General features: G+C 35.0%; 1 protein-coding gene across 7 annotated transcripts in view; it reads right to left on the bottom strand.

The window, feature by feature from the left end:
• Positions 1–22,868, bottom strand: part of TANC2 (tetratricopeptide repeat, ankyrin repeat and coiled-coil containing 2) — a 364,111-nt gene that overhangs the window by 129,953 nt on the left and 211,290 nt on the right. For all 7 annotated transcript variants that reach the window (XM_032616890.1, XM_032616892.1, XM_032616893.1 and 4 more), the window contains 2 exons: positions 20,418–20,604; positions 9,727–9,990 (listed from right to left, as the gene is read on the bottom strand). In XM_032616890.1, coding sequence (XP_032472781.1) covers positions 9,727–9,990; positions 20,418–20,604 — 451 coding nt within the window. The remainder of the gene's footprint in view (positions 1–9,726; positions 9,991–20,417; positions 20,605–22,868) is intronic.

Below are 22,868 nucleotides of genomic sequence, written 5' to 3'. Positions count from 1 at the left end.
TTTCTATTTGCTAGCCAATTTCTGAGAAAAAGTCTTTGTCATACTTTGCCAAACATCTCACTCATTGTCAAAATTTGCTCAGGCTACACTTTTTCTGCTTCCCTGATAGATCCCCCAGGCAGAATTAATTGCTTCTCCCTTTCAGCAACCATATACATATATGGCTAATTAGAACTTGTGTTATTCAGCTAATTGTTTACATGTCTGTCTTCCCTTACTAGATTATGGTAGATTCTTGAGGGCAACTAGGAAATGTCTGATTCATCTTTGATAACTACATTCCTTTAGAGTAAATCAGAGTGCCCTGCACGTAATGCTCAATACAGAACTAAATTCCAGGCTAGTCCTACTTAGATTTAGAAATCTGTCTGGCTCTATCCTCACCTTCCTCATTGCTCTGCTTAATGTTTAACAGACATCACTATGGCAATATGCTTGGCTCCAATGATGTTCATAAAATCTTTCTTCAGGTACTGCTGATCCTTTACTTTTTTCTATAACACATATCACTTTCTACTGTATTGAATACTATATAAATTACTTATTTATTCTGTTTATTTTACTTTCCCTGGTGAGAATGTAAGTTCCACGAGGGTGAGAATCTTTGTTTTATTGATGATTCTCAAGTGCTTAGAAGAGTGCCTGGCATATATAGCATATGCTCAATAAGTGCTATTCTAATGACTAAATAATTGTATTTAACATACACGTTGTGTTTTGCCTATATTTAAACAATCAATGAATAACAAATTAGGTTTTGTCTCACTGGGTTATCTGAAAGCTAAGGATGAAGGAGGTGGCTATAACAACAATGCCTTGTACATCATCATCCCATAAAAACACCAGTGATAGATCTATAGGGACACATATATTCCCACCTTGTAGTGCTACTCTTACTGTGAAATTGTCCTGGCAATTTTTTTGAGATAATTCTGTCAAATTAAATCAATATTATAATATTTAATGAACACTTTCTAGATACAAATATAAGAATTAATCAGGTAAGTTGAAGTGAACTGATGAAATAGGAAAAACAAGTCAACAATAAAAAGTTTTATGTAAAAAGAAAATGCTTTAAAAAAGTAAGCCCATAAAATCTATGTCATTAAAAATCCTTGTTTTCAGAGAAGGAAGAGGGAAGTGGAAAAAGGGAGCATATATTTTTCTGAGATTTCATCAGATTGGAACAGCTGACTCATTTACAGAACATTTAACTGACATACTTTTTGAATTTAATACACAAGTGGGCAGGAAGAAATCCAGCAGATGACTTTTGGTACAAAACATTCCAGAGGCAACTCTGTATTACAGAGTTTGGAATCAGTTTAAATTGTTTCTTCTTATATCAGTTGCCACTAATGCAAACAGATTTTAGTAGCACAATTGCCATTCTGGCTGACCTGAGCAGGGAGCCTGGAATGACACTTTATGTTTGCTACAGCCTGGGCAAGAAGCCACTCTGCTGTTCTTACACCCTTGGTTCATAAAGCCAACATTCTGACTGCAGAAAAGCCCGTTTCTGATTTTATTTTTTTTGGTAAAATCTTTATTACAGTTTCCAATTGGATTCATTTAAATCCCCCAGGATTCCCATTTTGCATTTACCTGATTCTTAAGATCCTTCTCTTAGGAAAATGTGCAGCCCCAAACATTAAGAAGCAGATGGTGAGAGTTTATATTTTAGCTGACTCCTGTTGTTTGCATGTTTCCCTGATAGACTCTTCATTTTCACACAAAGCACTGAGGACAGCTGTTGTAAGTGAACATTTCCTGCTTCTCATATCCCTCCAATTCATTGCCAATCTCATTTTAAGACATCAAAGATGACCACAGACAGCCTACTCTGATAATTTCTGCCATGCAACCACAAGTCCACAAGGGTTCTCTGCTTCCTTCCAACACAACAGGCTTAAAAATATGCAATAGTGATTTACATTTTGAAAACAATAAAAGACAGTTTTTATTTTTTCATATTTTATGATTTTAATTTAAAGGTGCATAAACTTCTAAATTTATTTTCAGAAAACTGAGCTGCTCCAGGAAAAACCCAACCTTGAATGCTAGACTGCCAAAACTCACCTTTAATCACTTCATCATTCAAGATAAAAGTTTTTATGTTTTCAGTAAATAGTATTATTTTCATTTGTGGTATATGGAGCTTTTAATTGGTACATTAACTTTAGACTTCACTTGTTTAAGAATCTTTATGTTGCTAAAGGTATATAGCTAAATCTAACTGACCAATATATTTATTCAAGCAGACCTACTTTAGTAATCAACAAAAAGTACATGATTAAAAAATTTCATTACATATGTTACTTCAATACATTGTAGTGAGTTAAAATCTCAGAAAATATTAAAAAAATAAATCACTATAAACATTTTATATGTGCTGACTCCATTCCCTGAAAATAAAAGTGTTATAAAAGCCACACATCCTTTCCAATTCTCTTTAAAATCAAGAATTATGGAATAACACAGACAGTTTTACTCTTCAGAGTTCAATCCAGCATCAGCCCCATATAATTCCTTGACAATTTCCTGGTTGTGACAAATGTGGTCCTGTAAAGATGCCACAAAGCTCAAGCTAAAGAGGATGCTTCTCTTCCCCAGCTGGGGAGAAGTCTATAACACAGCAAGGACCAATTAAACAATTAATTCCCTAGGTTTTTAAAAATGTGATGAAAATGGTATTTTCAAATCATTATTCAACATTAATTGGTCTCTAAAATAAATAATTATATCACTCATACTGAGATAAAGTTTAAAAAAGAAGGAAATTTAAAAGCTGAGTTTGAACAAAGCCTTTTATTACTGGCATTCATCACTCCCCAACCCCATTCATATACTTAGAACAATTTAATAAGTAAAATATACTGACTCTTTTCCCTATTTCAAACTCATCTCATATTTGAAATCATCAATCATTCCTGTTCACCAAGGAGATTTGAGTATTTGATCTTCCCCCAGCTTGGGGAACCACTTCTACGTACATTAGAAAGTAAAAGAAAACATATATACCTAGAGCTAAAATGAGAAGAGAGGACCCTCCTGAGCTAATACAATTTACTTTAAAAACTGATTTAGGTATCTAATCACTTAAGCTACTAGAGATTGTGGTCTTATCAAATATTTACACACATTATACAGTTAGCAGGTGAAAGTAATTTTGTCCTTCTACATTCTGGAAACACTTTCAACCTATAATCTATTAAATTTTGAAAATAATTGAGTCGTTTGGTTTACTTTCCTGCCTCTGTGTGAGGATCTGAAACCATGGTTTCCAGATACAGAACATGGTTACAGATACAGATACATGGTTTCCCATACAAACTACTCCTTGACCTATGACTTGCCCTGTAGGCAATAGCAGGTCTATTTGTATTACATTCAACATTGACAAGAAATAATTCTCTGATGAAGTATTTTGTTCAACATAGTCAGTAAGTGCTCCTCCAACAGTATAAAATCCTATTCTCCAGGACAGATCTATTAAAGAAGCATGATCAGTACTGCTTAAGAATCTGAAAAATCTCTGCTAGCCAGAAAGGCCAGTGTTATGAGATGACCACTGTGATAGATGAAAAACTAATCAATAATTAAGGTTTATCGGAATAACAATTTAGACTAATATTATCCCTTTTATTTATGTTTTAACATGAGGGAGGGTAGAAGGAAAAGAAGAAGGAATAAAGCATTTAAGTATGTAAGGAAGTATTTTTCAGTACTTGAGTTAAAATAAACTTCAATAACAAAGAAAAATCAGTGTTTTATAATACTTGATATAAACAGTTTTACTTTCTGTTAAAATGATTTAAAAAAAATGGCACCAAAAGCATGGTCCACAGAAGAAAAATCTGATAAATTGATGTCATCAAATTTTTTGTGTTTCAGATGAATGGATAAAGAAGATGTGGTATATACATACAATGGAGTATTACTTAGCCATAAAAAAGAATGAAATAGTGCCATTTGCAGCAACATGGAAGGACCTAGAGATTATCATACTAAGTGAAGTAATCAGACAGAGAAAGACAAATATCATATGATACCACTTGTATGTGGAATCTAAAAAACGATACAAATGAACTCATTTACAAAACAGAAACAGACTTAACAGACATAGAAAACAAACTTATGGTTACCAAAGGGGAAAGGGAGGGGGGAGGGAAAACTTTGGAATTTGGGATAAACAGATACACGCTACTATATATAAAATAGATAACCAAAAAGGACCTACAGGGTACTGTATTCAGTATCTTGTAATAACCTATAATGGAAAAGAATCTGAAAGAGCATACAAATATATAACTGAAACACCTTGCTGTACACCTGAAACACTGTAAATCAAGTATACTTCAATAAAGGAATAAAAATTTTAAAAAATTTTCTGTTTCAAAAATACATCAATAAGAAAACAAAAAGATAAGCAACAGAGTGGGAGAAAATATTTTACAAACACATCTCTGATAAGGATTTGTATGCAGAATATACAACAAATTCTAACAACTCAATAATAGGAAGACAGACAGCCCATAAAAAATAGTTATTTCACCAGAGAAGATATATGAATAGCTAATAAGCACACAAAATAAACTCAACATCATTAGTCACTAGGAAAATGCAAATTAAAACCACAAGACAGCATTTCACATCTGCTAGAATAACCATAATAAGAGGTAAGACAATAACAAATGGTAGACGGGAGGTGGAGAAACAGGAGTCTCCACACACTGTGGGTGGTGCAGTCGCTTTGGAAAACAGTTTCGCAGTTTCTTAAAAAGTTAAACATAGATTTACCCTATGATCCAGCAATTCCAATCCTAGGTATCTATTCAAGAGAAATGAAAATATATATCCATTCAAAGACTGGCACAAGAATGTTCATAGCAGCAGTATTCACAATAGCTAAAAAATGGAAAAAACCTCAATGTCCATCAACTTGGTGAATGGACAGATAAAATGAGGTAGAGACATACAATGGAATACTATTTGCAAGAAAAAGGAACAAACTTCTGATACACCTTAAGTAAATCATCCAGTTCTTGAAGTTATTTGGATATTTTTAATCAACACTAAAAATAGGTATTTCTTCAAAGATCTAGTGATGTCACCTAGGACTGCTATTTCTAAACCAAAGACAAAGGAAAACCCTTTTAGAAAGACAAGAGCTTAAATATATACTTTATATGTATTTTAAGTTGAGGTATAATTTATATACACAGTGTACATAAATCTTAAGTATTTAGCTCAATAAATTTTTATCTATGTATACACCCATGCAACCACCATTCAGATCAAGATATAGAAGGCTCCCTTAATTGATATTCCCACCAAAGGTAACCACTACTTTAGTTCTTCACCACAGAAGTGTCATAGTTTTGTCTGTTTTTCTGAACTTTATATAAATATACATACTTCATAAAGTGTGCACTCTCCACGATGTTGTCTATAGCAGTAGTACATTCTTTTTCATTGTTGTACACAATTCATCAAGACTGTTGATGGACATGTGGATTAATTTCAGCTTTTGGGTATTATAACTAAAACTGATATGAACATTCTTATATTTGTCTTTTGGTGAATATAAGGACTTATTTTTGATGGCTAGTCTATGCAGGAGTGGAATCGCTAGGTTTTAGATAACATGCACATATAGCTTTATACACCTTTAACAGATCTTGCCAAGCAGCTTTACAAAGTGGTAATGCCAATTTATTAATATACCCCCATCAGCGATGTATGACAATTCCAATTGCATCACATCCTCATGAACACTTGGCATTGCCATTCCTTTTAATTTTTTTAGGTATGGGTATAATGGTATTTCATTGTCAAGAACTGTGAAGGATCTGATATTTTATCCTACTTGTAAGCTAACAAGCCTGGATGCTTGAGGAAGAAGACATGAGACATCTAGGTCATAGATGAAAGACAGTTTATTACTCAGAGGAGTAACAGTAGCCAGAGTATCGACACTGTGTCAGTTATGAGCCCCAATTCCCACAGGGTCATACAAAGAGGGCTCGGTGAAACTCGCACGTGCAGATGGTTGTATTGCAAGAGAGACCCTCTGTGCCTATAGAGTAGTTTGCATTTTCTAGGATTTTATATAAATGTAATCATATAGTATGTACTTTTTAAAAATCTGGCTTCTTTCACTCAGCATTAACTATTTTGAGATTCATACATGTTGTTGCAGTATCAGTTCATTCTTTTTACTGCTGGGTAGTATTCACTGTAAAGATATGCTTAATTTGTTTATCCATTCACCTGTTGATGGGCATTTGGGATACTGACAATTTGTGGCCATTACAAATAAAGCTGCTATGATTTGTGTAAATCTGGGTAAGAACATATGCTTTCATTTCTCTTGTATAAATCTTATTGATTTTTGACCTCACATGTTTCTTACATATATTATAATCACATGTAGCTATATAATATATATTATATTATGTATATAATATGAATATTATATGTATAATATATATTTTTTAAAGAATCATAATATTAACATTTTACTAAGAAGAGAGGGGAAAGTGGCTTTTCCTTTTGTGTTTGAATCTGAATTTTTATTTTATATATATTATATAATATATATGAATCTTTAATTTCTAGAATATGTCAGCAGGAACCACTGGGCAAGGAGATTATAGCTCATTTCTTGTTTTGTTTTCTTCTTTATATCTCTCTGTATTAAAAAATCTAACAAATGTTATTTTTTAAGGTAAAAAAGAAGAAGATCTCTCAAGCCACTCTCCCAACTCTATTGATATAACCTGGCAATTCAATTCACTATAATTTTGCACAATACCAGAAGCTTTTAACTATTTTCTCTAACTCCAGGCTTTTGCCCTTCAGTCTATCTTATAAGGGATGGATACATACAGTCATTCTTTTGAACTGCAAATGTGATGATATGGCTCCTGTTTAAACTCACTATCAACAAAGTAAACCCAACATAACATCAGAGTGCATAAGGTCTTTGGCATCCCTTTCAACATCATTTTCTACCATTCCTTCCATATACCCCAGGTCCTAGTCATGGAGAAATACCAATTATATGCCAAGTTTTTTAACTTCTTGGTGCCTTCTTCCTCTTTCTTCTCTTAGTCCTTCTAGTGAATTCTTATTTGTCCTTCTCTGTGATGTTTTCTGTTCTTCTCTACCCTACTCTCCCCTTTGCACTTAGATGCTTCCTTCTCTGTGTTCCTATGGTACTTCATAAATTACTGTATTATAGCATTTATCACACTGCAGCCAAATAGGTTACCAAAACAACAATAGATGTCAATTAGAATTCCCTCCTGTAATTCTCCCCAAAAATCTTAATATTTGCTTCAGTCACTGTTCCAATGGATATGCGAAAAGTTACTGACGTACAATTGTAGCCACAAGTATGATGATGACTACAAACAGTAAAGTTGCTAAAGGCAGTTTGCAAAAAATATACCATGAGAGGTAGTTAAGAAGTCTGAAAAATTCACAAGTTGAATAATTCCCTAAAAGTTGACCACAATTTAAAAGATTTTATTAAGTAACTAGAATAACAGTGCTTACAAGATAAAATTCTAAATAGACAAAAATCTTACAATCCATATAATGGAAGAATGTACTCTTCACCTGATAAAATACTGCTTGCTTTTTAAAGTTTTTTAAAAAACATATTTCAAATTATACTTTTACCCGGTGACTAAAATACCTGGTATAGAAACCTGGGTTCTATGCAGTCAATTTCTTCAATATCTATTAGTTAGAGAAATGTCTGATAACTTATTGATGCTTCTGACAGCTGCCTTATGCCAATTTCCGGAAAGCAACAGTGTTAGAAACCTTTAGAGACAGTGAGGGATGAATCATATCTGTCTAATTAGTCCTGTACAACTTTTTGTAAAACCTAAAGTTAGTTTTTGCATAGGGTAAAATAATGAATCTTTACAGACACTTATGCTCAAGAAGGGAAAAGTATTTTATAATCTCTTCAGTGAACTAAAAAGAGAACAAAAGAAGCTTATACCTCTGTTTCCTACTAAGTGCTCAGTGTTCTTCTCAAATAACAGAGCCAGAATTCTCTTAGAAATCACTGCAGCTTAATTAAGAAGTAAATTGGGATGTACCATTAAGGCTTGTAGCTATATTTTCCACTTTTATGTAAGCAAGGATTTACATGTTTCTCTTTTGGATAGACTGAATTTGCCTAGCAATTTCTCATAAGTTATAGCAGTCTAGGATTCTAAAAATGATGTCATGGTTGGGGATCATCATATTGAAAAGAACCCAGGAGAGAAAATTTTCTGTCATTATATAAAAGTGAATAATCTTGAAAAATTAATATTAAAATCTTCTGCAGTTACTGATCTTTCAGATGAGCCATGCTCCTCGTAATCACATCTGATGACAGATGCTGATGGTCTCCAGAGGACGGAACAAAGAGTAATGGTTTAGAAAAGGTACAGAAGGGAGATGGGAAAGGCAAGAAGCATCACACCATCATCTGCGTAACATAAATAATTACATCTGGAAAGAGCTCCTGACTACAATAAGTATTTTATTATCTTGTGTCAGTGAGATAAACCCATCCTGACACTCATCAGGCAAGTAAGAAAGACAAACATAACTTTGATTTTGTAGCATGGACAAAGTCCAGATGATGATGCATTTTGAAAATGTCAGAATGCCCAACCGTTCTGCAAAAGTTCTGGTCTGAATTATTAAACAGCAACTTAGCTGTATTAAAAATATCCCTTGACGTAGTTCTGAACAGCTGCTAAAGAATAATGGCTCCATATTCCAGCCACTTATTATCTGTATCATCCCCTTATGACTGAGACTGCTAGTGGTGTTTGAGTTATTCTTTAGCAATGCAGGTACCTGATGATTCTACTATGGTAAGATAGCCAGTGTACTGTGAAAATACTGAGCTCTTCGAACGGGGAAGTTGAATTCTTGCCTGCTTGTCACTCTCTCAAACTACAGGTGATGTTTCTGGTAATATAAATTCTACTGAAATATACTTCAATTTAATAATGTTTTAAAATTTTTATTTTGGCTGCACAGCGCAGCTTGTGGGATCTTAGTTCCCTGACCAGGGGTCGAACCCAGGCCCTTGGCAGTGAAAGCTCAGAATCCTAACCACTGGCCCGCCAGGGAATTCTCAAATAATGTTTTTTAAAACTAAAGTTTTTAAAATTTCAAAGTGAAATCCTTTGAAAGACTTCTGATGTGAGAAAAGACTTTTAACAGCTTGACAATATACTTTATAGGTTCTCTTTTTGATTTTATTTTATATTTATATTTTGGTTTTCTTTTAAGATTTTTTTTGATGTGGACCTTTTTTTTTTTAAAAGTCTTTATTGAATTTGTTACAACATTGCTTCTGTTCTATGTTTTGGTTTTTTGGCCGGAGGCATGTGGGATCTTAGCTCCCTGAGCAGGGATCAAACCCGCAGCCCCTGCTTTGGTAGGTGAAGTCTTAACCACTGGACTGCAAGGGAAGTCCCTATTTTATATTTATATTTTGGAAGCAGAACTAAACAATCACTTAAGGAACACAAACCTTCCCCCAGGTTCAAAAAGATATACACATGTATATTACCCAAACATAAAAGAATAGCTTAGTTGAAGAAGATGAATGGAAAATTTAAATATACTGTGAGAGCAGAATTTATCTTCATTTCAATATATATGCCAATAAAATGGTGATTTAAAACAAATAAAACTTACCTGCTACTGAATTTGGCCGTGGCATAAGATAAAGAGGAATAGACTGTACTGACTGTGATAAAACTGTTTCCAAATTCCTCTCTGGGATCTTATTCAGACTATAGGTGGAAGCCGTCATGTTTTCATCTACTCGATATAAACAGGAATCCATGCTGGATTTTTGAGACTGCCAAGGCTTTATGTTTCCTCCAGATCCTAATTCTTTACTGCTTTCCCCAACGTATTTTGTGCGTTCCATGTTTTCAGAATAGCTTGTCAAGGTAGCTGAAGAAAAGAGTAAAGTGAATTAAAAAAGAAAACCAAACCTAGAGGTTAATCTGTTTACTACTCTCCAAATACATGACTAGATAATGACAATATCAGAAACATTATTTTTAAAAAGTTACTGATGACTTCATCTCCATCATGAAGTTTAAACAATTGAAACCAAAGTATAACTCTCTCACACAGGTTCTCTCTCAAAGATTTATTTTTAACAACTCTTTTTGAACAAATTAAACAAATTCATATATCAGTGCTAAAGGGCCTACAAATAGGGCCCATCAATGGTAAAAACTGTGGAATTTCATCAAAAGGGAATTCACATACTTTTCATGGATTGCTGGAGAGCCCTAGAGGTGTCAAAAAGATCTTTATAGTCTTTTTACCCTATATTTTTCCTTCCTGGCCCTTTATATGAAACAAAGAATTAGAGAATATAGAAACATTCCCTAAGTAGACGCTAATATAGGAGAAAGAGTCTGTCTAAGGAAACACTACAAGGCCTCTGTTTTTAATTAAAAATTCAGTTCATATATTTATCTTTCAGTCATAAATAGCCCAACGGATCCTAACCTTTTTGCCACCAAACACAATGTTACACCTTCCCCAATGAGATTTTATGGGTTCTATAGCATACTGTATAATTTCTAAATATGTTCAGTGATAAGATATAGGTGTAAATTTATATTATGTGTGTATGTGTCTGTGTGCGTTCTTTTTAAACAGATGCATGCTTCTTTTCCTAATTTCTGGAAATTGTCTTATTACTTTAAAATACATTTAAACATTTTTCTTTCTGTAAAATTTGACTGAAGTATAATTTCATTTGGTGTAAAGATGTGGTGATTCAGCTGGCTTTTAATTCTTAGCTAGAGGCTTGGAGTTCACACAGCTGCTAGGGTCAGTATAATGAAAGCTGGAGAATGTAAAACTTCTGTTTCCCGGAGGACTTGTCTACATGTAAAGTGTCTGTTAGTTAACCCTTTGCCTTTCATGGTTTTTTTTGGTGGTGTGTCCCAGCAGAAGTTTTTATCCTTAGGTCCCAAATCAGAGCTGGCTAAGATTCACTTGTATCTGTGTGGTCTTACCCTGGTATATACTCCAGAAATATACCCCTTTTCTCCAGATAAACCCTGAGCACATTCAGTAGGCTCCAAACACTGGAACACGACACCTTTAAAGGTCTGAGAAGGTAGTAATGGGTTTCACTATTTTCAATATTTCAAATAATTTGTAAGTAATAATATGTTTTCAAATAATTTATAAGTAATAATATGTTGACTAGTTACCTAAAACATCAAGCTTCTATAAACTTGGCTGCAATTATATCAAGGGTGATAACATTAGTTATCTCAGGTTGAACAGAAATTTTGGCATATATATATATGTATACATATCACATGTATATATATATCATACGTATATATACATTTGATAAATAAAAAATGAGATAGAAGCTATTGGACGATGAATAGAGTGATGCTGAAAAATTTTTCAAAAATACAGGGCCTATCAATAAAGATTATGAAAGTCCTCATTGGTGGTGAAAAGATTTGAGAAACTTTGAATTAGTTCATGCTACAAAGAATTATTCATTGGCCTCTGGACCCTATTTTATCATTTAAATGATAAAGTTTATAATAAGGAAGGGCTTCTATGGTCATGGTATTTAAAAGTGAAGACAAGGAAGACATCCAGTTTCCCAGTGTGAGAAGAGCAGTGATGTCATTTTACACTACAACTGTACCATCTGCATGAACCAAACCTGTTATTACATAGCTCACTTGTTTTTCAAACCCAAAGTATCCCTTGCCCTTTTTCACTAGAGAGAAATGTATCTAGTCCCTGGCACACAGTATATGATCAACAAATATTTGTTGAGAGGATGAATAAATTAGTTTTATTGGATGCTCAATGGTCCAGAACCATTGGGGCACAGAAAGAGTGAAAACAGACAACTCACATAAAATACCAGAAGTAGAATCCTCTGGTTAACCATTCCCATTTAGGAATTTTGTACATTTTTGCTTCATTGATGTTTTTCACAGAATATGGTGACTTTCAGTTTATTTCATTCACTTATCTAGCCAATAAAATTTTATTGAGCAACTAGTATGTGTCAGACTACAGTGGTGAACAAGATAGGTCCTAAATCTTTAATCCCAGAAAAAGGACAATCCTGTGGCAAAAGAGGCCACACACAGGAAAAATGAAGAATCACAAAATGAAATGCTACTTTTTTTCTTGAGGTACGCGGGCCTCTCACTGCTGTGGCCTCTCCTGCTGTGGAGCACAGGCTCTGGATGCACAGGCTCAGCGGCCATCGCTCACAGGCCCAGCCGCTCCACGGCATGTGGGATCTTCCTGGACCAGGGCATGAACCCACGTCCCCTGCATTGGCAGGCAGACTCTCAACCACTGCGTCACCAGGGAAGCCCTGAAATGCTATTTTTAATAACAACATGCTAATGTCTGCACATTAGTCAATTTTATGGATGCTCCTATTTTACTCAACCATTCCTCTAGAGTGAGAACTTATCATATCACTTAAAGTCAACAAGGTGAATGAAGCACCAGAGAATGCAATGATATTTTGATTCATGTGGCTACTAAAAGTTTCAAAAGTCTAAAGCCCAAGCAGTCTATATGTCAGACATTGGCCTACATAAATTAAGCACCCCTATGTGCAAAGTTTCTATGAGTGGAGTTGAAGAGGAAGACATGGCCTCTCACTGAAAATTATACATATTTGTTTTCCACTAGACCTATTCTATCTCCATTTTATTTCTCTAGACCTAGTCATTCCCATGTGGAACAAAGAATAGTGGGAAATATTGAGTTGTAAGTAATTAAGGAGATTTTTCTGAGAATTTCTCCATTTTCCTTCCTTGATATAGAAAAATAAATTGCTACCTCAGTATAAAGAACTGCTTACATGGCATTTCTGTTTATATTGCCATATAGGCCAGGAAGATAGTGTGAGGAAGGAGGAATTACAGGCTTATAAACAGGCTCATTGTGAATAAAATCAGCTCCATATATTTAAAAGTTTTATTGAGGTACAATTTACATACCATAAAATGCACCCATTGTAAGTGTACATGGGTACAAGCACATTTGCTTGTCATCTATAATAATTAAAAACTGATAGTAGGGACTTCCTTGGTGGCACTGTCATTAAGGTTCCACGCTCCCAATGTAGGGGGCCTGGGTTTGATCCCTGATCCAGGAACTAGATCCCACAGGCATGTCTCAACTAAGGAGCCCACCTGCCACAACTAAGGAGCCCATGTGCTGCAACTAAGGAGCACTCGAGCCACAACTAAGGAGTCCATGAGCCACAAGTAAGGAGCTGCCTGCTGCCACCAAGACCCGACACAACCAAATAAACAAATAAATATTAAAAATAACTGATAGTAATAATTTTTATCTTGATTCACTACTTTGCTTTTGTTGATAAAAACTAAATTTTTAATGCTGGATAATAGTCTTAGGTCATCTGTTCTGAGAGAGAATTATTTTAGAACTATGCACTGTTTTGTAATAATTAGGACCATGGGTTTTGAAGTTATACAGACCTTAACTTGAATTTTAGCTTTGCCTCTTAATATCTATGTGATCTGGGACCAATTATTTTTGAATCTCAGTTTTCTAAATCTAAGAAAGATTGTTATAGTATTATGTAAGACAGAGTCAATTTACAGCTAGACTGGGCCGGCCCTACACTTATCTCTGGGGATGCCTGGAACTCTGGTACTGACTCTTAGCCAAGATAAGGTCAACAGGGATAACTAATGATTTATAATTTGCTGTTTAAAGTTTGAAACTCCCCTGGTAGCAACCAGGTCTAGTTGTTTATTGACAGCTTACACCTGGACTACTTAGACAGCCTGGCTTAGCTATGTGACCAGAGGGGCATAAAAAGCTTCACTGTAAACTTCTGGGGAGCTCTCCTGAAACCAAGATTCCTTATACAAATCTCGGTGACTTATACTCTGGGGACAGGCACATCCTATTTGATTAAGAAAGAACCTGGATATATATGGAATCTAAAAAAACAAAAATGGTTCTGAAGAACCTAGGGGCAGGACAGGAATAAAGATGCAGATGTAGAGTATGGACTTAAGGACACGGGGAGGGGGAAGGGTAAGCTGGGACGAAGAGAGAGAGTGGTATGGACATATATATACTACTAAATGTAAAACAGATAGCTAGTGGGAAGCAGCCGCATAGCACAGGGAGATCAGCTCGGTGATTTGTGTCCACCTAGAGTGGTGGGATGTGGGGGTGGGAGGGAGACGCAAGAGGGAGGAGATATGGGGATACATGTATATGTATAGCTGATTCACTTTGTTATACACCAGCAACTGACAACAATGTAAAGCAATTATACTCCAGTAAAGATGTTAAAAAGAAAAAAAGAACGTGGAGAGCTGCACTTGGGAATGGATCCTCGGTGCTCGCCGGCATTCTCTTTCGCCTGCTGTACTGTATCTTTACTAAAAGCTTTTTGTAAGCATTTTTCTGCGGAGTCTTATGTACCCTTTCAATTATCTGATCCTGTGAAACCTTTACAACTATTTTCTTATAAGATGATTGTAAGGAGTAAGTAATGGTACCCGCCTCGTACTTTGTACTCAATCAATGGTTGTTGTTACTATTATTATTGTTATTTTAGTTAGGTCAATTATGCAAGAGAAATGCTCTGTTTGGTCTCCTTGATCAATTTAATAGGCAGTATCTAGACTTCTTTAACATATATGCCATGCCATATAAATATAACGCTACAGCTACCAAAAATTTATTAGTGCTAAGTAAGTAGAAGGTGGGAAGGATGACAGAGTCACTGGCACAATAACTGGAGAAACTTAGCAGTGAAGATACAATTGCACATTTCTGAAAACAGGTTGGAGAAAATATAAAAAAAAAACTCAAGTTATCTTAATGTTCAAGTTTATGACTCAGGGAGGTGATTTTTTAAACGTGAAAATTTGGATCAAAAAAAGAACATACAACATCCTACTGGAATATATGTTACTAAACGAACAAAGGTCTTTGATTAGGAGTTTCTGATTTTGCTTTTAAGTTACTAATGTGAAATACTAGGAAAACATAATCACTGAACAATGAGCAAAGCTGTAGATGTTTCATCTTCCTAGGTGTTAAGTGATATAAGGCTAAAGGATATAAGAACAAATTTGGCAATAAATCAGAACCTAAAGAAAAAAAAATTCTGAGATTTGATTAAAAGAGGGAATTCAAGAATTATACCTTTCTGGGACTTCCCTGGAGGCACAGTGGTTAAGAATCTGCCTGCCAATGCAGGGGACACAGGTTTGATCCCTGGTCCGGGAAGATCCCACATGCCGTGGAGCAACTAAGCCCGTGCACCACAACTACTGAGCCTGTGCTCTAGAGCCCGTGAGCCACAACTACTGAGCCTGAGTGCCACAACTACTGAAGTCCACGCGCCTAGAGGCCGTTCTGTGCGACAAGAGAAGCCACAGCAATATGAAGCCCACGCACTGCAATGAAGAGTAGCTCCTGCTCACCGCAACTAGAGAAAGCCCGCATGCAGCAATGAAGACCCACTGCAGCCAAAAATAAACAAATAAATTAAAAAAAGAAAGAAATTAAAAAGAATTATACCCTTCTGGAAGGAACTGTGATCTCCAGATAAACAAAAGGCAAGAAACATGCCTAAATGGATCCATGCTTAAATTCATTTTGCTATGTAACACCATACCAAAACAGCCCATTATTAAAACTTAACATGAAAAAGGAATAGGATATAAAAATGATGTATATCTCACAGAGTTTATGATTATCAAGATTTTTGCTCGAAGCTATATAGGAGCTTATATATAAGGTAATAGGAGATTATATGTAGTTGGTGGTATCTAACTAGCCACATATATAAGACCATTATACCATTAAAGTTATACCAATAAAATAAAAGAGTAACAAACATGGGGGCTTCCCTGGTGGTGCAGTGGTTGAGAGTCCACCTGCCAATGCAGGGGACACGGGTTCATGCCCCGGTCCGGGAAGATCCCACATGCCGCGGAGCGGCTGGGTCTGTGAGCCATGGCCGCTGAGCCTGCGCGTCCGGAGCCTGTGCTCCGCAACGGGAGAGGCCACAACAGTGAGAGGCTCGCGTACCACAAAAAAAAAAAAAAGAAAAGTAGTAACAAATATGAAATTACATTGTAAACACCTGACAATCATGTCAGTGACATTTTACCACATATTTAAGAAAGGTTGTGAGTTTGAGGAAAGGGAAGCTATGATTGGAACAGAGAATGCTTTCTGTGGTAAAAATTAAATTACATCTGGGGTGAGTCTAGACCATACAGAATCTAAGAAGTTACAGTTATTTACAACCTTTTAGAATCTGAGAGAGGAACTTTTTACATTAACAATGTTTAAAAATTCAGGAACTCTGCATTTCTAATATTCTGATTCTTATAACTAGAATTCTACGTATTTTGGCATGCTATAAGAGTGATACAGCAGGCATCACTAAAATTCTGACTGCTATAATTACAAAATGTAATCATAAGAAATTCACACTGAACTGACTGATATATAAAGAAATCAAAAATAGATAATTTAAATTAATACATTTAATAACTTTTGTGCTTTTCGCTGACGGGGCAAGATTTAAATATGGAACACTAATAAACAACAGACCATCTTGGAAGTTTTTGTTTGAAATAATATAAGCAATATTTAATTTGGAAAAGCAGATGTTTCTATAATCAGCGGGGAAAATACTTGAAACATATTTAACAGTTAAGGTAGGCTAGCCTTGAGATTTCCAAGGTAATAACAATATCTTTGACTATTATTACTTATGCCATATACAATTTTCTTCCAAATCAGACTGCAGTGAAAAAAAACTAAAGGGAAACAAGTCATTTCTCAAGATAAGCTGCTCACATATAATTTGATAACTACTCTATAGTCTTATGTAATTTTAGGAACAGACATTATTCTCTTTCTTCTCTCATTATTTTGCAAGTAAATCTGTTTCAGTATTTATACACATTAAAGAATGGAAGTTCATTATTCTTCAAATTAGCTCTCTTATCCACAAAGGCACTTATATTTACAAGGAACACAATTTTGGAAATTTATCAGAAAAAAAAAATGAGGAACACTGTCTGCTATAAGTCAAAGCAGGATCTCATTTTTAATTTTCAGAACATTATGAACATTTATTTTGAACACTCACTGACATGTTAAGCTTCCACTTTGAAAGGTAACTACTTGTAAACGGATTTTATCCAATCCGTCAGTACCATGCCTTCTGCTTGGATGAATGTATTTCTAAAGCTAGTTTTTAATGTATGGCAGAATAGATGATATTACAGACACTCTAATAAGGTCAACAGAAGAACCCAGGAAGAGGTGTGGCTGGGATTATAAAAGTCACTGGGCCAAAATGAATCATAAAGAGAATTTAAGAAAATAAGATTAGTCGATGGAGAATTCTAATCTCTATTATTTATTAAAAATTTAATAAAGTTCCATCTTGTACCCAATGGTCACTCTAAACACTCTAAACACCTGTAAAAAAGTAAAGTGCCAGGTCAGTCCTTTATCCCCTATCCTTCCACACTTAAGCTTTCTTTCCTTTGAGCACCTACTATGCTACCATATGTCAGTCACTGGACTAGGTGCTACAGATACGGATGAATAAGACACAATTTTGGCTAACAAGAAACAGTCTAATGGTGAAAAGCAAGCTCCAAAAGTAATTATAATACCATGTGTTAAATGTAATGGTACAGATATGCACAGGTATGACTGGGAACACGGAATAATAATATGTATTGGATAGGAGGTGGAGTGGAGAAGTGAAGAGAGGTGGTGGTAGTAGTGGTGACAGAATGCTCAAGGTGAATCTTAAAAAATATGTAGGACTTAGTCAAATTTAAGAGGGACAGAGGAGATTACAAGGCAGAATGATCAATATGAGCAAAAGCACAGAGATGAAAAAATGAATGTGTCAGGTAACAGCAAAATCTAAAGTTGCCAGAATAATATATACAAGGCCGAAAGTAGTGGGCTTGAAGGCTGGAGAAACTGGCTGCGGTCAGATCAGGAGAGCCTGGCCTTTATCTGCTAGGTAAATGGGAGCCAAAGGAGTGATCTGATCAGATTTGATTTTCAGGTAGTTCACTACATCTTATAGATAACAGAATCAAAACAGTAATTGTTTTTCAGTTAATTCACTTTGGTGGCTGTGTGAGAAACAGACTTAGGACAAGGCAAAAAACGCAGAGAGAACAGTTAGATTTGTATTAATCTAGGTCTAAGATAAATGCGGACTATCAAGGCAATGCTAGGAAAGATGAAAAAACAATACAGGGATGAGAAATACAGGGGGAAGGAAGGTGGGAAGGACTCTCCTCTTGGCTTTCTAGCTTGGGCTCCTGGGTAGGTAGTGATGTCATTATAAGAGAATATTTTGGACAAGTTTTTGCAAATAAATTTGAAAGAAAAACCATTACTAAGGAAAAGAGATTCAGAAAGAAAAAAATTTAAGTCCTATAGTATTTTTTTTTTTTTTTTAATTAATTTATTTATTTTTGCTGTGTTGGGTCTTCGTTTCTGTGCGAGGGCTTTCTCCAGTTGCGGCAAGCAGGGGCCACTCTTCATCGCAGTGAGCGGGCCTCTCACTGTCGTGGCCTCTCTGGTTGCGGAGCACAGGCTCAGTAGTTGTAGTCCTATAGTATTAAATACACTGAAATAGTAGTTTAAAAGACTGACATAAAGAAAATAACAGGTCTGAAATATTTTAATGGCAGGTCCTACTAAATAGTCCAGAAACAGGTAATTCCAATTTTCTATAAACTATTTCAGAGGTTAGGAAAAGAGGTCAATTTTCATCATATTTTATCTATCTATGTATTTTATTTAGTTAAAATATTTAGCTATTTAATGATAATACCTTCATAATGACTTCTCATATAAAGCAAGCACAAATCAGAAATTATTATGTTACATACTGAGGGTACATTAAATTATCAGACATGAATCCTGCTTTTAGGAGCTTTATAATAAGTTTTCAAATCAGGAAATATGAGTCCTCCTCTGTTCTCCTTTTTCAAAATTGTTTTGATTATTTGGGGTCCTTTGAGATTTCACAGGAATTTTAGAATGGGTGTTTCTATTTCTGCAAAGAACATTGTTGGGATTATGATAGGGATTTCAACGATTCTGCAGATTGTTTTGAGAAATATTATTTTAACAATATCAGTCTTCCAATCCATGAACACAGGATATATTTCCAATTATTTAAGTCTTTTAAAATTTCTTTAGCAATGTTTTGTGGTGTTTAGCGTACATGCCTTTTGTCTCCTTAGTTAAATTTATTCCTAAGTATTTTATTCTTTTTGATGCTACTGTAATGGAATTGCTTTCTTAATTTTATTGTTTTTGGTTATCCATTGTTAGGGTATAGAAATGCAACTGGTTTTTGTATGTTGATTTTGTATCCTGTAACTTTGCTGTAAAAATATTCTTTTTATCAACTCATTATTTATTTAAAGTAAATAAATTCACATGTTGATGTATATTCATTTAAGTACTAGAGATATGCTTAGTTGACATGGCATTAAAACATCTGCAATAATATCTAAACAAATAAATATTTTGATTTGATAACCTTTAGAAGGAAGCCAAATGAGGAAAAAATATTTCATTGTCTTTATTCCTTTATCATTTCCACTTTCCTAGTCTCTTCAGCTTCTGTCATTTGTTGACCAGACTCTCCTCACCCCTTCCTTGAAACTTTTATCTTCCTTGGCACTGGTAACATTATACTGCCCCAGTTTTTCTCCTATCTGTCTGACTACCCTTTTTCTGTATCTACTGGCTCATTCTCACACCTCTCACCCCCTGCTCAATTTGAACATGCCCTAAGATTCTGTGCTCAGTCTTCTTTTCTTCTCTTTGCATTTCTTTGTCTTCAGATTCTTCTTTTCCCAAAACTTTGCTCACTTCCATGTGACTGACTCCCCTTAACAAGTATACAACAGGCAATAATACGAAGAACTGAGAACCACCGAGAAACTACTAGTTCAGTGAGGGATAAACTTTTTCTGAACCACTTCTGTTGGTAGACAGATGATGCATGTGAATTTACAAGAAGAAGTAGAAAGAACTTTTTCTATTCATCCGTTCTTTTATCAGATAATATCTTTAAAGGACTGGTTAAGCAGGGAGAGATACCTCTCATTTTGTTTACCATTTATGTCTCTCTCCTGTATCATTAAAAAGAAAAGGACACATTTTATATATACATCTCAGTAAATCAAAAGCAGAATTTTTGAAAACCTTGAGCTTGCGTAATTATTTTAAAAAGAAAAAAAGACATAAGATGCTTTCTTTTTTAATGATTAATATAAAAACCAACTTACCAATGATACCGCTATCTCTGCTTTCAAGGGTGGAGGTTGGACTGGTGACAGCCCCATAGCTGCTATCCTTGGCAGTTGCATTTGTACTGACTTGCGGGAGAGTAGAGCAGGGGCTGCTGGCTGGTGGAGAGGCAGTGCTGCTAGTCAAGGTGGAACAGGGACTTATCCTCTGGGTGATTGCTGAGGTCTGAAAAATTTAAATGAAAAATGAGATAAACTGATCAGCTGTTAAAGTAAAATATATCTTATGGTAAAACACATACTTTGATAAGAAAAAAAAAATTCACATGCACAACTTTTACATCTATTAGTTTCTGTTTGTTTTTGCCTTCCGGGATAAAGCATTCTGTGTTCTATAATTAAGGTGAAACTTGATAAATTTAACATGAGCAGAGACTGGCCTGTTTTTCTGCCTAGGAAACTCACAGTGACAAGCAGTCTTTATCACTGCTATGAACTAATAGAGGAATTTATTAATCACAAAATTTTCTTGCTATTTTCAATCGAAATTTTTCTGAAGGCTTGGAACTTTTTCTTGCTAATAATTTTCTTTGGATAGAAAAAAAATGTCTCTGCAGCCAAGGAGAAATAAAAATAAAGTTCTTAATGCAAATAAATGTGTTTTATTTGATACACAGGTGGTTGCTCAGAGGCAATAAATGAATGCAGGGAAAATGCCTTATCTAAAAGTTTGTCAAATAAAATAGATCAAACAATATTAATTTAATACAAAATGAAATAATTTCTCTGTAGAAACTGATTAAAGACTGAGATCACTGAGTGATTCTTACACCTAAAGTTACCTCCTTTTCACATTTTTGATGGGAAGTAATGAATACTGATGGTAATATATTCTGGTTTACCTAATTTAATGACAATTCGCTTTTCTTTAGCTCTTTCTACCCAAATAAATTAATGAAATAATGAATGAAAGTCTATGTTTTTTCAAACACTCAAGAAATGTTATCCTACCCTGATACCAAAACCAGACAAAGATGTCACAAAGAAAGAAAACTACAGGCCAATATCACTGATGAACATAGATGCAAAAACCCTCAACAAAATACTAGCAAACAGAATCCAACAGCACATTAAAAGGATCATACACCGTGATCAAGTGGGGTGTATCCCAGGAATGCAAGGATTCTTCAATATATGCAAATCAATCAATGTGATAAACCATATTAACAAATTGAAGGAGAAAAACCATATGATCATCTGAATAGATGCCAAAAAAGCATTCGACAAAATTGAACACCATTTATGATAAAAAAACCTCCAGAAAGTAGGCATAGAGGGAACTTACCTCAACATAATAAAGGCCATATATGACAAACCCACAGCAAACATCGTTCTCAATGGTGGAAAACTGAAACTATTTCCACTAAGATCAGGAACAAGACAAGGTTGTCCACTCTCACCACTCTTATTCAACATAGTTTTGGAAGTTTTAGCCACAGCAATCAGAGAAGAAAAGGAAATAAAAGGAATCCAAATCGGAAAAGAAGAAGTAAAGCTGTCACTGTTTGCAGATGACATGATACTATACGTAGAGAATCCTAAAGATGCCATCAGAAAACTACTAGAGCTAATCAATGAATTTCGTAGAGTGCCAGGATACAAAATTAATGCACAGAAATCTCTTGCATTCCTATACACTAATGATGAAAAATCTGAAAGAGATATTAAAGAAACACTCCCATTTACCACTGCAACAAAAAGAATAAAATATCTAGGAATAAACCTACCTAAGGAGACAAAAGAGCTGTATGCAGAAAGCTATAAGACACTGATGAAAGAAATTAAAGATGATACAAACAGATGGAGAGATATACCATGTTCTTGGATTGGAAGAATCAACACTGTGAAAATGATTCTACTACCCAAAGCATTCTACAGATTCAGTACAATCCCTATCAAACTACCAACTGCATTTTTCACAGAGCTAGAATAAAAAAATTCACAATTTGTGTGGAAACACCAAAGACCCCAAAGAGCCAAAGCAATCTTAAGAAAGAAAAATGGAGGTGGAGGAATCAGGCTCCCTGACTTCAGACTATACTACAAAGCTACAGTCAGCAAGACAGTAATGGTACTGGCACAAAAACCGAAATATAGATCAATGGAACAGGACAGAAAGCCCAGAGGTAAACCCACACACATTTGGTCACTTTATTTTTCATAAAGGAGGCAAGAATATACAGTGGAGAAAAGACAGCCTCTTCAATAAGTGGTGCTGGGAAAACTGGACAGCTCCATGCAAAAGAATGAAATTAGAACACTCCCTAACACCATACACAAAAATAAACTCAAAATGGATTAAAGACCTAAATGTAAGGCCAGACACCATCAAACTCTTAGAGGAAAACATAGGCAGAACACTCTATGACATAAATCACAGCAAGATCCTTTCTGACCCACCTCCTAGAGCAAGCGAAATAAAAACAAAAA

This window comes from Phocoena sinus, chromosome 20, assembly GCF_008692025.1.
Source record: "Phocoena sinus isolate mPhoSin1 chromosome 20, mPhoSin1.pri, whole genome shotgun sequence".
Lineage (NCBI taxonomy): Eukaryota > Metazoa > Chordata > Mammalia > Artiodactyla > Phocoenidae > Phocoena > Phocoena sinus.
Note: the sequence above shows the minus strand (reverse complement) of the source record. Positions and strands in the feature narration are given on the sequence as shown.